The sequence below is a fragment of the Triturus cristatus genome, chromosome 9 (assembly GCF_964204655.1).
Source record: "Triturus cristatus chromosome 9, aTriCri1.1, whole genome shotgun sequence".
Classification (NCBI taxonomy): domain Eukaryota; kingdom Metazoa; phylum Chordata; class Amphibia; order Caudata; family Salamandridae; genus Triturus; species Triturus cristatus.
In genome coordinates, this window is record NC_140592.1 from 240,297,551 (window position 1) to 240,313,731 (window position 16,181).

At 44.1% G+C, this 16,181-nt stretch overlaps 1 protein-coding gene across 1 annotated transcript in view; it reads left to right on the plus strand.

Annotated features, from left to right (window-relative positions):
* Positions 1-1,593: 1,593 nt before the first annotated feature.
* ACAD9 (acyl-CoA dehydrogenase family member 9) overlaps positions 1,594-16,181 on the plus strand; it is a 344,154-nt gene continuing 329,566 nt past the window's right edge. Inside the window, exons 1-2 of the mRNA XM_085624840.1 lie at positions 1,594-1,833; positions 4,920-5,013. Of these exons, the coding sequence (XP_085480966.1) occupies positions 1,675-1,833; positions 4,920-5,013 (253 nt within the window). The 5' untranslated portion in view covers positions 1,594-1,674. The remainder of the gene's footprint in view (positions 1,834-4,919; positions 5,014-16,181) is intronic.

The following is a 16,181-nucleotide window of genomic DNA, read 5'->3' on the forward strand; positions in this document are numbered from 1 at the left end:
AAAAAAAGTCATTTTGAAAAATGACCAATAATTGTCATGCAAGTATGAGTATTCCCAATTTCGAAAATGTGCAAATATGCACTGTTTCTAAACTCTGTAATTTGTTCTCATTTCAGAAATACATAGGTGTCTTTCATACCAATTTTTCCATGTATACATTTTCACACTATAATTGCTATATACCCGGAACTAAAAAAAAACCATTACAAAATGCTGCTCAGTTTTTTACTCTGGGTTCGTTGGGCTCTTGGTGAACGTACAAGTCCTACATATCCCCACAACTAGGAAGGTCCAGCGGATGTAACGGTACATTGCTTTCTAAGAGATGTCATAATTAGAAGAAGTTACATGTGAAAACGTTGACACAAAAGGCTGCTTTTTTCAACTCATTTTTAATTTTTCCTATATTTAACTGTTAGTTTCAATAAAGAAACCTTGATGGATCTACACAAATGACCCCTTGCTGAATTCAGAATTTTGTCTACTTTTCAAAAATGTATAGCTCTCCAAGATCCATTATTGCTTTTCTACCCATTTCTACCATTATCTGGAAGGAGGTTGAAAGCACAAAAAATTGCAAAAATAGGGTATGTACCAGAAAAATGTCAAAACTGTGTATAAAAAAGTTGGATTTCTGACAAAAATCTGTCATTCCCTAAAAGCTGGAGAAATGGTGATTTCAGCCCCATAAACCCTTTTTTGATATCATTTGCAGAGAAAAACTCAGACGCTTTCATTTGCAGCCACTTTTCCCCATTTTTCACAAAAAAAAAAAAAAATTGCTGTATTTTGACTAATTTCTGGGAACCCTCTAGGAGAATCCACAAACCCTGGGTACCTTTACAATCCGCATGATGTTGGAAGAAAAGGACACAAATTTGGCGTGGATACCTAATGTGGTCAAAAAGGTACAGGGGCCTAAGCGCGCACTACCCCAAATAGCCCAAAAAAGGCTTAGCACAGGAGGGGAAAATGCCTAGCAGCGAAGGGGTTAAAGAGACACACTTACATTAAAGAGATACACTTACCAAATATAGCACATACTACAGTCATCTTGAACAACAGCACTTATCAGATTTCCTCTGCTTACAGTGATGTTATCATTATGCTTTATTTGAAACAAATCCTACCACTTTTGGTCACAGTGTGTTAACATGCACGGGTAACCGAAATACCGACCATATTTCCCATTGCACAGTGTATACATGCCAACATTTCAGAACAGGAAAGTGGAATATTTTAAAAAATATATCGGGGTATTTCCCCCACTGACTTATATTGACTTAAAAAACAATTTCAGACGGGAGACAGGTAAAATAAAGCCATTTTTTTTGCTTTAAACATCGGGAGTCTCCCGCTTGGGTCCGGACTGTTGGCATGTATGACAGTGGTGTGTTTCTATTGAAACATCAGATTTTATTTTTTGTTTAAGCAGTTTGTGTAAACACTCAAGTACCTCACTAGTAAAAGAAATGTGACCAAAACAAAGATCTTACCCCCTTCGAGGGAGGTAAGAATAAATCCTCCCAGAGCCTTCAGGCGGAAAGCACTTTGACAGATACGGTCCGTGGGAATATTTTTCGGCGACGGCTGGTGTCGTCATCAGTACGCGCCTCGCGAGTTTGTCAATATGGGTAAAAGTTCACTCTGTTGCTGCCGCTGACATTGAAAGCCATGGCTGCCAGAGTGTGCAGTGTTAGCCGCCTCGTCAGAGCCGCACATGTTTCGGCAAGGAGCCCCTCGGTGGCGGCGGAGGTGACTCGCAGGCTGCTGTGGACTTGTCCCCGCCGCCCCGCCTACGCCAAGCAGCTCTTCCTGGGCTCCATCAGCAAGGTAATCTGCGGATCTGAGGATTCCGCGATGAGTATAGTCAGATTAGGTGGTTCAGAAATAACTGGAAAGTCCAGTCTGTTCTTCATAAGTGGCGGGGCTGGCAGCAGAGGTTCCACGTTTTGCAGACTCGGGGGTGGTACAGTGTTGGAGGCAGCTCTAATAGTAGGGACATGCGCAGTATACGAACGCTACCTAAAACAGACGCCCGCTGCTGAAAGCCCATGCGTTTCAAATCTAATTTTCATTTATTTAGTTTCCTGAATCGTGAACGTGTTACAAGGACTTTGTACCATTTAATGGGAAAGGAGAGTTGGTGACAGAATTTACAGGAAACACATGAAAGTAACTAAGCAACAATTGTAATGGAACCAGTGAACAATTCGTTGGTAGAGATAAAGGCATTGTCAATCTCGTCACTCAGAAATGCGGGTGAAAAGAGGTCTTTTAGAAGGCTATCCTACTAAGATGACTTTATTTTTATCTAATGCAGTTTTATATAGCGTTAACTTTACCCAAAGGTGTCGGAGCGCTTTACAAAAGAACCAGTTAAGTTGCATAAGGAACACAAGATACACTAAACACGCTAACAAGTTACATATATACAGTTACAAAGGTACACAAGATTGAGCACGCTAATAAGTTACATATATGCTGTTTCAAATGTAACTATTTGTATATTTATAATGTTAAAATAAAAGGTGTCTGTGTTACGTTAAAAGCAGGAGTAAAATACATTTTTACAAAGTTGACCTAATGTGAGTGCTAGATGACCAAAAGGGTCAAGAAATAAGTTTAATTATTCCAGGAAGTGCCTTTGGAGGAGGAGCGTTTTAAGATCAGTTGTGAAGGTCCGGAAAGAGGTGGTGGTTCGGAGGGATGGAGGAAGTGATTTTCAGATTCCAAACCCATTTTTTTTGATAAGGACTCTGAACTTAGTTTCGAGTCCTAAGACGGCTACCATCACTTCCTGGTTAATATGGTGACAGCCTCTCAGATCTCAGCAGGAGATCTCTCTGGTCCGCGGAGCCTCTGCATTGTGAAATATACACAGTTTTTGAGCACTAATTGTTTTTAAAGCTGCTGAACGGATTTGCTCCTATTCACACAAAGCACTCTTTCTGGACCAAGATCTAGCTTTCTGCTAAATTTGGTGTAATCCTGTTTAGTGGTTTGGGTTGTAACTGTGTCTAAAGTTCCTATAGAAAAATGAATGGGGCCCTTTTTTCTCATCCCCTGCTTGACGAATTCCCCCTAAACTTTTCAGTTAGGAGCTGAAGTAAAAGAAACACACTTTCTAATGGAAAGGTTTGTGAAGTTTCGTCAAATGACGCCAAAGATAAAAGCAAACCAAGAAATGCATTTTCTATGGAAACACAGTCCTAACTATAACTACCCAGTGCCACTGGGTAATATTATAAATACTGATTTATCGTTTTAAAATCTTTCATTTATGTGCACTGATTAGCACACCATCTTCACAATTAATCTGCCACACTCATATATGTATTTGTATGTGTATTTGTAAATCAATGTTTATGTTGCATTATTGCTCGACCCAGACCTTTTTTTTAAAATTTATTTATTGACTTTTTCAATGGACCCTTAATTGTTGTTGGTGACTTTCCCCTTAAAATATGATTTTGTATAACTAATAAATCCTGAGGCAACTTTGTTTTTATTTCTTGATTAAGGTAATAACACCTGGCTTGTCCTCCTGCAGAAACCTCATCGCATTTAACGCCTATATACTCATTCTGAAGGTCACTGGATGTAACTGCATTGTCCTCATTCTACAGTCACATAACAAGATGCTACGGCCAACAGGGAGAAAGTTAATGTTTAGGCATGCCTTATCTTTCACCGGCCCTGATTTTGTTTTTGGCTTCTAATGTGATCTCCTATGCCCTCTCTCATGCTCTCTGTTCAGTAATCATCACCAATTCATTGTTTTCCAAATACTCCTGCATTAAAGCCATCTTAATTTACACAAGGAAATACAGTTTGGTTTTTTGATGAATAAACACGTTTTGCTCCGTTCCAGCTCTTTCTATTGCTCCGATATACATCCAGTGAGTGTGCACTGTACCCATGTGACTATAACATACTTAATATAGAGGAATAAAAAAAATTGGAAATGTAAATAGACTTAAGATCAGAGTACCAAATAACTTTCTAATCTAAAACAGGCTTTGTATCTCACTGCTCTAAGCAGGGAGTGCCTCACCATGCAGTCTAACTGGGCCTTTCCTACCCATCAGGCTGTAAGTAGCTTTCGCTCTTATAGCCTCTTTCAGGACAAGGCTGGAGGACTAACCCATACTGCGTGTATCAGTGAATGTACTTTGAGTGCTTCGCCCACAGATAGGAAGAATCCATGTGCGTAGCGTCTCTGGTGAGCACCATAATGCAGAACTCTGGTAGGTACCGCTCACAGCATCCCATGGCAACCCTCAAAGTGGATTCCAAACGGTGGCAGGAGGTTAATCAACAGAAAAATGAAGAAAATGAAGGGTAGACTGGGATGTAGGGCAATGTGTCACTAGAGAGTTGGTATTCCTTTGCTCTTTTTAGTATTTCACATATTTATTAACATGCTGCAGACTTGGTTCTGTCCTTGTTTCTGCAGGCTGGTTCTTAGTGGCAGGTATGGGGAGGTAAACAAGGGATAGTTGATCTCAGCCACAAGGTGCACCCATGGTGTTTCCCCTTAGGGTCAGGTTCTACCCCATCAATATAAATCTGAGGCGGTTGCCCCAGAGAAAGAACTATTATGGAAGTGCTTTCACTCTCAAATTCACTCACCAACAAAGCTGATTCTCACAAAGAACACACTAGTCAAGCTTTCCAGCGAGAGTATATTTAACACTCACCCCAGAAGCAGTTGGCCATTCTGTGCACTGCTTCTTCTCATCACAAGCATCCTTCCTTCTAAATAATGACTTACAGCCTTGCCTTTTTCTCATGAACACTCTATTTGTGACGGGCTGAAGCCCAGTCACCCTATATATCAAGAGACAAACATTACTTTGTTGAGCTTTACCTTAATAGTGTTTAGAGCTGCTTAACTTTCCCATGTTTTCTCCTAGGAAGAAGTGTTTCCCTATCCAGAAATCAGCAAGGAAGAGCTAGAAGAAATAAATCAGTTTGTTGGACCTGTGGAAAAGTTCTTTGCTGAAGAAGGTACCTTTTTATGTTGTTGTTCAAACCTCAAGCAGCACACAATATGTTGAAATGTAAGCTCTCCACCACTACTTCCGATAAAATAACTAGAGCGGCTCAATGACACCAATAGAAACATATTAATGTTCTGTGTTTTAATTTAATAATCCAATGATTACTGGAAATCCTTGGTTGACTGAAAATTGAATCTATCTAGTGATCGACAAGTTCCACAATCCCTGCTATAATGACTGGAAGAAAAGTGCTAAGTTGAAGGAAAAACACACATTTTGTTTTTCCTTGACCTCAGCTCTTATACATAAGAAAGAAAGAGGGGATTGATGGTTGTTAAAGCAAACTGACAGGCAAGGGCATCCATTGTCACCTATTGCACTCATTTAAACTCAGAGTAGTTAATGGAGATAAAACCTTTGTATGTACTCACAAGAACAGTACATTTTATTTTTCCAAACAGATTTTATTGAATTTTCAGGGATAAGCGCACATTAAAACTCATTAGTATCTTTAGGACAGAATGAATGCTTACATAATGATCAGTACATTCAGTCATCGTTAAAACAACATAACATTTCCTTCCCCCATCCTGTGAGTCAGTACACCACCTCCCTTGTAATATTCAATTGTGCAAATAATGAATGGGCTAAGCTGGTAGTCTTCGGAGCCAGGAGGGAGCTCAGCTCCGTGTCCAAGTCTGGCCCTAGTAACACTTTATGAAGGACCTGATCTGGGGCAGGACACCTGTTGTCAGTTGCAGCGGTCGCCTGTGAGGGGGGAGGTGGGGGGGGGGAGCTCCCTGTTCGACACTAGTAGTCGTGGGCCCTTGCTGTCTTTCAATTTCTAGTTCTCTCGCATTTGGCAAGAAAATAAGCTAACTCATGAAATCTCCCTATTATGTTTGTCTTGGTAGGGTGAGGGTTATGAGGAAACCAACGCAAAAGGCAATGTCCTGGGGTGCGCGGGATCTCCCTTCCAATGCACTCCGCAGTCGTCTGTATGACTCCTTCTCACAAAGTAACAATTGCGGTATACGCCTAGAACATATGTAGAATATGGGCCCTTTCTTCCCCGCTCAGGGACAGGTTGCATCCGGCACTAGGAAGTACCTGCCAATGCATTCGGGTGTCAAGTATGATCTGTGTAACACATAATAATTTATGTTTAAAACGTACCTTTCTATAGACCTTTGGCATCTGTTCCATAATGTTATGTTATGTTATGTTATGTTAATTTATTTCTTCTATAGCGCACGGCTACTCCAAGGAGCATCCCGGCGCTTTGCTGAAGAAAGATAACAGATAGAAATAACACATAGCGACTGCCAAAGAAAGATAGAGAGAAAGACACAAGTTATCCGAAAGTACTTAATTAGAAAAGAGCCACGTTTTAAGCTCCTTCCTAAAAGCAAGAAGACTCGGGGCCTGTTTGAGAGAGAGTGGTAGTGCATTCCACTCCTTCGGGACTAGGTAGCGGAAAGATCTGCCACCCATCCTAGCACGCTTAATGGCCGGGACTGTCATTTTAAATAACAGAGATGATCTCAGGGCTCTGCCCGGTACATATCGGGACAGACGTTTCCTCATGTACTTGGGGCAAGGGCCATGTAAAGCCTTAAAGGCAAAAGTCAGGCACTTAAAACGAATTCTTTTAGTGATCGGCAGCCAATGTAAGTCTCTCAGAAGAGCCGTAGCACCGGCTCTTCTAGGGAGCCCGTAAATAGCACGGGCTGCCGAATTTTGGACCACTTGCAAACGGGTCAACAGATATTTTGGAAGGCCCAAAAAAAGGGCGTTTGCGTAGTCCAAACGCGATCCAACCAAGGCCTGAACAATAGTCTTCCTATGTTGATCAGACAAAAGAGGAAGGAACTTTCTCAGCATACGTAAAATGCCGAAGCATTTACCTGAGAGACACGAGATGTGTGGCCTAAAAGACAGCTCATTGTCCACAATTACTCCTAGGTTTTTTGCTTTAAGTGACACGCTATTAGGAGGAAATAGATCTTGAGGCCACCAGGCTTTCCAGTCTGGTTCACAGGTGCAACCAAAAAAGAGCAGCTCCGACTTGTCGGGATTGCACTTAAGCCCATTGCACCTGAACCACTCGAAGACCGCCCCCAAGCAATCCTTAATCTGTACGCCATCAAAAGTACCGCCCCTGCCACAAGTGAACAGGAGTTGGGTATCATCGGCGTAAGATATGACCTGGGCGCCAAAGGATTCCGCGGCTGCCGCCAGAGGGGCCATAAAGATATTAAATAGCGTGGGGCTAAGAATGGAACCCTGCGGTACCCCTACCTCTAGCGGAGACATTTCCGCGGAAAAAGGAGGCGCCCAGATCGTTTGTCGGCGGCCGGCTAGAAAAGATTTAATCCAACTCCACACCGTTCCCTGAATGCCGCACTCCCAGAGTCTTTTAAGGAGGCGATCATGGGGAACGGTGTCGAATGCCGCCGATAGATCTAACATTATCAGCATAGCCCTTCCTCCCGAATCAAGAACTTCCCTGATGGCATCCGTGACCTCTAAGAGGGCCGACTCTGTGCTGAAATTTGCACGAAATCCAGATTGCGTATCGTGCAACAGGTCGTGTTCCTCAATGAAATTGGAAATCGTACGATGGACAAATTTCTCGGCCACCTTTGCCAAAGCAGGGAGAAGGGAGATAGGTCTATAGTTGGCATGGATGAGGGGGTCCAGGGCAGGCTTCTTGATCAGTGGCAGGATCAAGGCGTGTTTCCATGCTTGTGGGACCGCTCCTGAGCTCAATGAAGAATTCAGGAGAGGATTCAGTAGCTCATTTAAAACAGGTGCTACCCTCCCCAAATGTTTAGCTGGGCACGGGTCAAGTGGAGAACCGGACTTCAAACCAGACAGAAGCTCCAGGGAGGTGTCAAGACAAAGATGAGGAAAAAGTGTGAGAGAAGGGCCTAGACTCTCCCTAAAAACAGGGGGAGACGAGAAACCTGCAACCACATCTGAGCCAGGGTCGAGAAGAGAGGCTTGAATAGTAGTAATTTTAGTCGTAAAAAAAGTTGCAAGCTGTTTTAACCATTCCTCAGAATGGATATGAGATGGAGTACAAACAGCAGGGGACATAAAATCCAAAACAACTTTAAAGATTTCCTTACAACCATTTTCAGCCTCATCAATTCGACGCTCAAAGTATGATTTTTTTTCCTTCCAAATTGACTGATGATAGGCTTTAGTCAATCCTCGAAATTTTGCTTTCTCAGTCGGATCATAGGCCCGTCGCCAGACTCTCTCTGCCTTTTTACAGCCTTGGCGCTGCTCCCTTAACTGGGGGGTGAACCACGGGGCAGACATTCTGCGTTCGCCACTGTTCTGCCTCTTTTCGGGAACTAGAATCTGAAGTCTTGCTGTCAACCAACTCTGAAAGAGATAAAGATTTTCTTCCAACGTACCCAAAAGAGGACAAGGAAAGATATTAAGAGCCTCAGATAGCATCTCGGCCGAAAGAAGATGGAAAGGGCGCGAGGAACGCGAAGTCTGTATAGATTCTCTCACCCGGATGGAAGCTGCGACGGGAACCGAAAAAGAAACCAAAAAATGGTCAGACCAGAGTACCGGTTGTAAGGCCTCTATCGCAATAGTTTTAGTAGAGAAGATCTGGTCCAAAGTATGGCCTTTATTATGCGTTGGCTTAAGAAGAAACGGGGACAGACCTAAGGTATTAGTAATATCACTCAATTTCATTGCATCAGGGTCCACTACAATATCCATATGGATATTGAGGTCCCCAAGAAGCATGCAGTGCTCAGATCTGAGACAGGGGACAGAGAGAGCAACTTGTAGTGCATCAAAAAACGACCCAGTCGGCCCAGGGGCTCTATACAAGAGAATCCCGGTACAAGCCTGGAGGGAGGAAAGCTGAAGGGTGAAGCCTAAGGCTTCACAACCCTGAATGTTCTCCACTGGAAAAGTTACACAGGAGATGTTTTTATTAACCACAAGAGCTACTCCTCCCCCTCTACCAGATGTTCTATCCCTTCTAAAGATGTTATATTCTGGAGGGATGGCGTTAGCAAGATCAGGTGTTGAACAATCGCTCAGCCAAGTCTCCGTAAGGAATAAGCAAGATATATTGGCTTTATACAGTAAGTTCCAAATATCCAAAGAGTGACCAGTCACGGATCTAGTATTAAGGAGATAACATTGGAACGGGGACGGAGTGGTGTCAGGCGCAGTCCCGATGGAAGGTCGAGGCCGCCACCCACAAGTAGAACAGCTTTTTCGGAAAAGCCGGCTGCCAGGAAAAGAGGGAAGACATTGGCCACATGAGGGGCGCAAAGCAAGTAAATCGCGCGCACTGTAGGATACCATACCGTTAAGTTTTACCTGCCGATAACGCCAGCCCAGACAGGAGTACACGCCTCTCCGTCCTGCCCCTGCCACTCCCGAGACGCGGACGAGCGCAGACGGGCAGGACTCTGGCTGGACTCAGGCGCGATGAGGGCGCTCCGCTGCGCGTCACCGCTGCGCGGCTGATAAAGGGCTTAAGTAGGCTCAGCAGGCCGAAATCTCGCGAGAGTACGCGAGTGCCCGAGCCCAATCCAAGATGGCGCCTAGATTCGTCCCAGGTACCTCGTGATCCCGGACCCGCCAAAGGCAGTGGTGGTGGCCCCCAAGGGGGTTTTTTACAGTGCAGAGTGAGGCCAGGGGGGGGCGCAGCAAGTTAAAAACAAGGCAAACAAACCAAGATTAAAGAAAATACGAAAACAGGAGTATTTAAAAAGCAATTAAACAGGCAGAAAGCGCAGCGAGCGCTAATGCTAACGGTGAAATGGTCACCTTCTCCCTAATCTTATCCCAGGCTTTCGTCCCAATAGTGGGGCCTAGGTCCTCCTCCCACCTGGCTAGTAGCGTGTGTAGGGACAGCTGTTGGTCCATCCGCAGGGCTCTATAAAGGCATGAAACTGTACTAATGGTACCTGCTGAGGGTGCTATATATTGTCAGCTCTGGGAGGATGTGGGTTCGGAGGAAATGCCCCTGGGTAAGTTGAACTCTTCCCTAAAGTCCTCAAATGGGAGCAGCTCTGAGGGCTTATGCAGGTCCCACACCTTTGTTGTCCCAGCCTCCACCTATAAGGCCAGTGCCCGCCATTTCCACCCCCTCACCGTGCAGAAACGCATGCAGGAAATCAAGAGGTAGCTCCGAGGAATATGGGATCTTAGTGCGTATTCGTTGCAAACTCCTGCTCCGGCACTTCGCCAGGGTACAAAACTCAGAGGAATCATCTAGATTTGATCATCGCACTCGCAGGAGAACCTGGAGGAGCTCCCGGAGTGGTGGCACAAAGGGGCCAGGGGTCTGCTCCGGATTGCGTCTATGTGCTGTTCCCTGGATCAGCCACTGTAGTTGGGTCGCTATGTGCTATAGCTCGAAATCTGAGACTGCAATGCCCCCTTCCGGTGTTCCATGGTGGCCTGGCCCACTCTCCAGCATCCGGATACCCAAATAAACTCAGTTTAGGGGTTTCAGTTCTCTGAACTGCGCACCTGGTATCCAGAGGGGAAGCGTAGTAAAATAAATATAGGAGCTGGGGGAGAACCCCCATCTTCACGAGGGCTATCCTTCCCATCACTGACAGCGGAAGGGCCCCCAAAAGATCATAGAGGACCTCAGGGATCTAATCGAATGTCCCACATTGCCCTCCAGCTGCTCAACTCTGTCGTGATAGATCTTGACCGCCAGGTATGTTAAGCACCGGGGTTCCCACTGCTCAGTTGTCAGGTGTTCGGGCAGGTCCTCTCTCTGTGCCAGAGGGAAGAGCTTGGATTTCTGCCAGTTGACCTGCAGCCTGGTCAACTGGCCAAACTCGCCCAACAGCTCTCTGTCCCCTCTCAAATCCTCTTCAGTGTCACACAAAAAGAGCAACAAATCATCTTCATGTAGTGTCTCCCTGTTGTTAGACCCCTAATCGCCCTGATACTTCTCGCACATGCTGCCAGGGGTTTCATGTAATGGCAAAGAGCAGTGAAGACACGGGGCACCCCTGCCTGGTCCCTCGCTCCACTAGGCATCTTGCCGATCTAGTTCGGCTGGTACATACTCTGGCTGTCGGCCTGGTATTTAGCAATTGCGTCCTGGTCACAAATCGCTCTCCTAGTCTTATACGCAGCATCACCTCATAGCGGTAGTGTCTCACAAGAACAGTACATGAAGGCAAAGAAGGAAACTATCTTGTAATCCGGTAAAAGGTGAAGATTACTGTTCTACCTCTATTCACTGGAAATTGTTCCATAATACGTGTTTATATTCCCATTCTTGCGTGATATGTTGATAAAGTGGGGGCTAAGGGGATGCTGGTCTTTGGTATAGGACTTTATCGTTTATTTAATAGGTTGTACAGGTTATTGGAAGGGTATCTGTATGAATTCCATCTCTTTATCAACCAGATATATTTTCTCCTACCAATTGTTTAGTGGGATGACTTACAGCTTCACATGAGGGTACATACAAAGTATGGTTTAAGTTGAATTCACTACTTACTAATTTAGTTGGCATTTGCAATTTTGGGATTCTTACATTGTTGCACTGATGCCCTTGTCTTTTCTATGTTGTAATATAATATGCGTCTGATGCCTAAATATATAGAGAACGGAATATTTGACCCTGCAAATCCAAGCTAGCTCAGTGCTGTTGGTTGAAATTTTCAGTCTGACTGAAGTCTACTCTCATGTTATTGCTGGAGTTCTCAGCACGGCTCTTAATAGACCAACAGGTTGAATGTAAAATGCTATGCTTCCTTCATAATGCTGGTATGGGTATACTGAATTGTCCCTGACTGATATGACCACATTGTTTTTTCTGAGATTAATTTTTGCATTCTACTCATTCTAGGTGCACAGTCTATATGCATTATAATAAATATGATGACTTAAATAATCTTCTTATAGAGTTGTGTTTGTTGAATAGTCGTACAAGCTTTTAAAAAGAAATGAGCATTCTGTTATGGCTGTTTGTAAACCTGTTAATATCTACAAATTCATCTTGTTTTTTGTTTTACTAAGACTGCTTCGTTTACCTTCTTTTGGCAGATTTATATATCTACTTTTGTTTCTGCAAAGAAATGGTATTCATTTGCAATTTACCCTGCGAATTGGAAGCCAGAGGCAATAATTTAACAAACATTTGCAATGCAATAGGTCTCGCATCTATGAGAGTTTGAGCTATTAGCATTGTAAATGACAATGCCTTTTATTAATGTGTTCTGTTTAAAACAGATAAATAAAAGATATTGTCATTTACAATGCCGATAGCTTAAACTCTCGCAAATGCCGAGACCTATTGCACTGCAAATGCTTATCATTCATTTGTTTAAAAAGCCTTAGGACAGAGCGTGTCCTGCCTGCAGCAGCAGGCATGACAAAGCTATTTGAGAAAATTGTGCTCGGAAGCAGTTATTAAAGCCTACGGAGTAACAACACACATAATGGGGTTATCGCCATGAGAGGTTACAAAATGAGACACAGTGGTACTTAAGGAGGGACTTTTAAGCCCTTTGACTAATGAACAGCCACAGGTTACAGTGGACTATCCTGGCTAAAGGGGGGTGAAACCCCGAAACCGGCCCTAGGATGCTTGTTCCCAGTCCAGGGAGGACCTGCCTTAGCAGTTCTGGCTGGACTGTTCCCATGAGACACAGGGTCAAGATTGATTTGCATATGCCTGGGTTCAAACTGGAATGTCATGGTGAGCAAAAAAACGATGGATTTAGGCCCAGATCTCTGTACTGGGGTGAATGTATGACATTGTTCTGCATTCTATCCATCAACTGTTCTTTTTGCATTTGCATTCAGGAAACAACTGAAAACCTGGCTGTTCCAACAAACATTATTATCCGTCTCTCTTTCTTTGGGTTTCCTCTTTTCTCTCGTTTTGTCCTCTTGCACATGTTCTTTTCTGACTTAGCGCCGGGATACTCTTTGAGTAGCCGTGTGCTTTACAAATCCATCTTAACATAACATAACAATCACACAAGCCAATGAAAAATATGGGTGGAGAGTGGGTAAGGCTTCAATTCCCTACCTGAATACAGCATGCCTCGCAGAGCAGCGCATGCATTGCCCAGGCTCGACCTAAAAAGGCCAATTTAGATCCACTTGACGGGCTGACATGGGGCTGTTGCTGTAACACTTTCGCCCGACAAGACCTTAGGGATTTTAGTGACCCACTGGCTCACCCTACATCCAGAAGAACATAATGTGCTGGGAGAATTTCAAGTCGTCTAGGAGCACAGAGAACACTATGTTGTATGTTAGGGAAAGGCTACTCAAGAAGGATTATTTCTCGCGGCCGCAAAATGTTGTAGCAAGCTAATTTGAATTTCTCACGCCACAGGGTTTAAATGAAGTTCGTATTGAAGAAGAACCTTTACGTGTTGTTTTTATGGTACAGGTCTGAACTTCACATTTAGAAATGAAACTAGGGTTAATTCTATTGATTGTACCGTCTGGATATAACCTGAAATTAAATCACCCTTTGTTTTCTGGTAATAGCAACCCAAACAAGACAAGCGCTGAAAGACTAGCGTGGCCCCGAAAGTTAAAGAGTACTCGTGCATGCAGAGCATTTGCCTTGCGGGAGCGAGCAGCGGCAGGCGCGATAATGGCAAACAGATGGCGCCGCTACTCGCTCCCGCAAGGCAAACGCACTGCATGCACGAGTACTCATTGGAAACCGTGCAAAACATGCACTAGTTTCCAAGAAAGTACAGAGCAATTCCAAGAGGTCCCTCCTAGGCAGCGCTTGCACGCTGCGTAGGCGAGACCTAAAAAGGAACCAAAGTATGTCCTCCCTGTTAGACTGAGGAAAAGTGCCATTGCTCTTTGTGAAAAGATTAGGAATCCCTTTATATTTTAGGTCAATAGTTCTCTGTTGTCTTGTTTCTTTCAAAAAAGATCAATCACCCACTCCAGGTGGCATGATTTACCATAGGCATCCTTTGCTTGAGCTCTTGATATGTGTATTATTGAATGCAGATCTTGTAGGGGATCTTAGGGTGGTTTAACATTGTGTACTGCGCAGAATGAGCTTTGTTAATGACTCAAGGGCACAAGATTATTAAAAGCTAGGACATACTATAGTGGGTATTGAGACCCAGTCTGTCTTGAGAATCTGTTCAAAATATTTTAACCCTTCCTAAATGCCTATGTGGAAGGGGAGCATTCTTGAGGGCCTTGTGTTTCCCCCCTACACGTTTCCTCAAACCGCCTTCTAACACTTTATTATTACATTTGTATTAATATATTATTGGAGCTAAGGAACACTGAAAAATAACCCATTGGTGAGTCCTATCTGCTTCTTAATATCTTCTTTCCCCACCGCAAACACTCCAAGCTGGGGATTTAATCAAAGTACAATTAACACCAAGAGAATGAACATACCATAAGTTTTGTTCTGAGTGGTTTCATGTGTATGAGAAACCTCTATAAAAATAAAGAGAGCCCATATCCCTGAAGTTATATCCACGTACCTTCAGCATGTTCACACTCAACACCATTCATGATTGACGCAGACCGCGTCATGCAGGGAACATTGTCCTATACTGTACTGCATCCTTAACATGTTGTAAGGGTCATATTTTTTCGATGTACTAGAGGCAGCCACAGCAGTATGCCATTTCTTTGCTAGTGTAGCGCAATTATGAGAGTGAGTTATTAGTATTGCAAATCTCATGCTATCTAGTGCTTCTTTCACACCTTATGGCTCGTGTCTGTGTTCTGGGACATCTGCCCTGCTGTCTACTTTTGGTGGTAAAGTAGGGGTGCTGGAGCTTAGCAGGGTTGTTGTTGGTCTGTCAGGGCGTCACGGTCTATGGGAAGTCAAGTGACCCGATAATGACACCACATCTTGTGCAGTGACAAAACTGTTGTGATTTAACCCTACATGGGTTTATGGGGAATATACACTGAGGTCCATAAAATCCTAAGTCCTTGATCGGTCAATTATAATTAAAAATGCATTCTATGCTTCATATTGTCAAGTAACACAAGTACTCATAACGATAGTGTGTTACTATCTCTGGTGGGATAGGGCTGTGAGAAAGTCTCTACTTGCCTGTTCTCTCGTAAGTGTTCATTAAACTTTGCTCCCGGTGCCCATATTCCTACTTAGTAGGAACAGTGGGTTAATATTCCAATCACGTCTGTTAATTAGTGAAGTTGTATGGCTGTCTATGTCGTAAGAAACTTCTTACAGAACGTTCTATTAAACCTCATTGTTAAGACCTCTTTTGTCCGTGGAAAAGCAATGTTTTTGTTAGTAACATTTCATCCATTGATTGGATCATGTATTCTATGTCCAGTTTTTGGGAAATGTAAAAGTAGTGTGGGTGTAAGCCTTCCACATCTCAAGGTACTCTTGGGTTTGAGCATACTGGTCGTTATTTATTTGTAGATATCAAGCACTCATGGTGAGCCCGCTTTGCAGCATTGGTGCTGGTGATGGAATTACACTTTTTTTTTTTTTTTTTGAAAACCTTTATTTCAAAATTCAGGACACAGCTATTCAGCCGACAGCCCGAAGGTTCGGCAGCATTGAGAGTTAGATACAGTGATGTGTCCCCAATACAGTTCAAAGAGTAATGCAAAGGTCCAATTTTAAATAAACACAGAAAAAACTCACAACAAACCCCAGCAAGGCAGAACATTGAAAGCCCATGGCGAAAGCCCCCAGGGGAGGCCGGACCCCACTCATCTACTAGTTTCAAGACTGTGTACGGAGGAAGAAGGGGGACAGCAGAGGCCCAAAACGGTTCCTAAAACCAAACTGTGCTGGAAAGTAGGTCAGGGGGAAAGCTGTTCCTCGGGAGGTTCCAGATCCGGGGCAAGACATATTCCCCCCCCTGTATTGGTTCCACCGCCCCCAGATGGCGTGCCACTTCCGGGGGCGACCTCTAGAGCAGTAGACCGTCTTCTCCCTAAACATGCTCCAGTCCATGTTCTCCTTCCACGCGGTCAGTGTAGGGGGTCCCGAGGAGCCCCACAATCGCGCGATATCCCTTTTAGCCACCATGTTACCCAGAGTCACCCATTGGGTCTGCGCCTCATCGAGGTCAGTGGGCCCCCAGACGTTCAGGAGGCAACACCGCGCCTCCGGCTGTACCGCAGTGCCCGTCACCTCCCCCATAACTGCATGGACTCTCC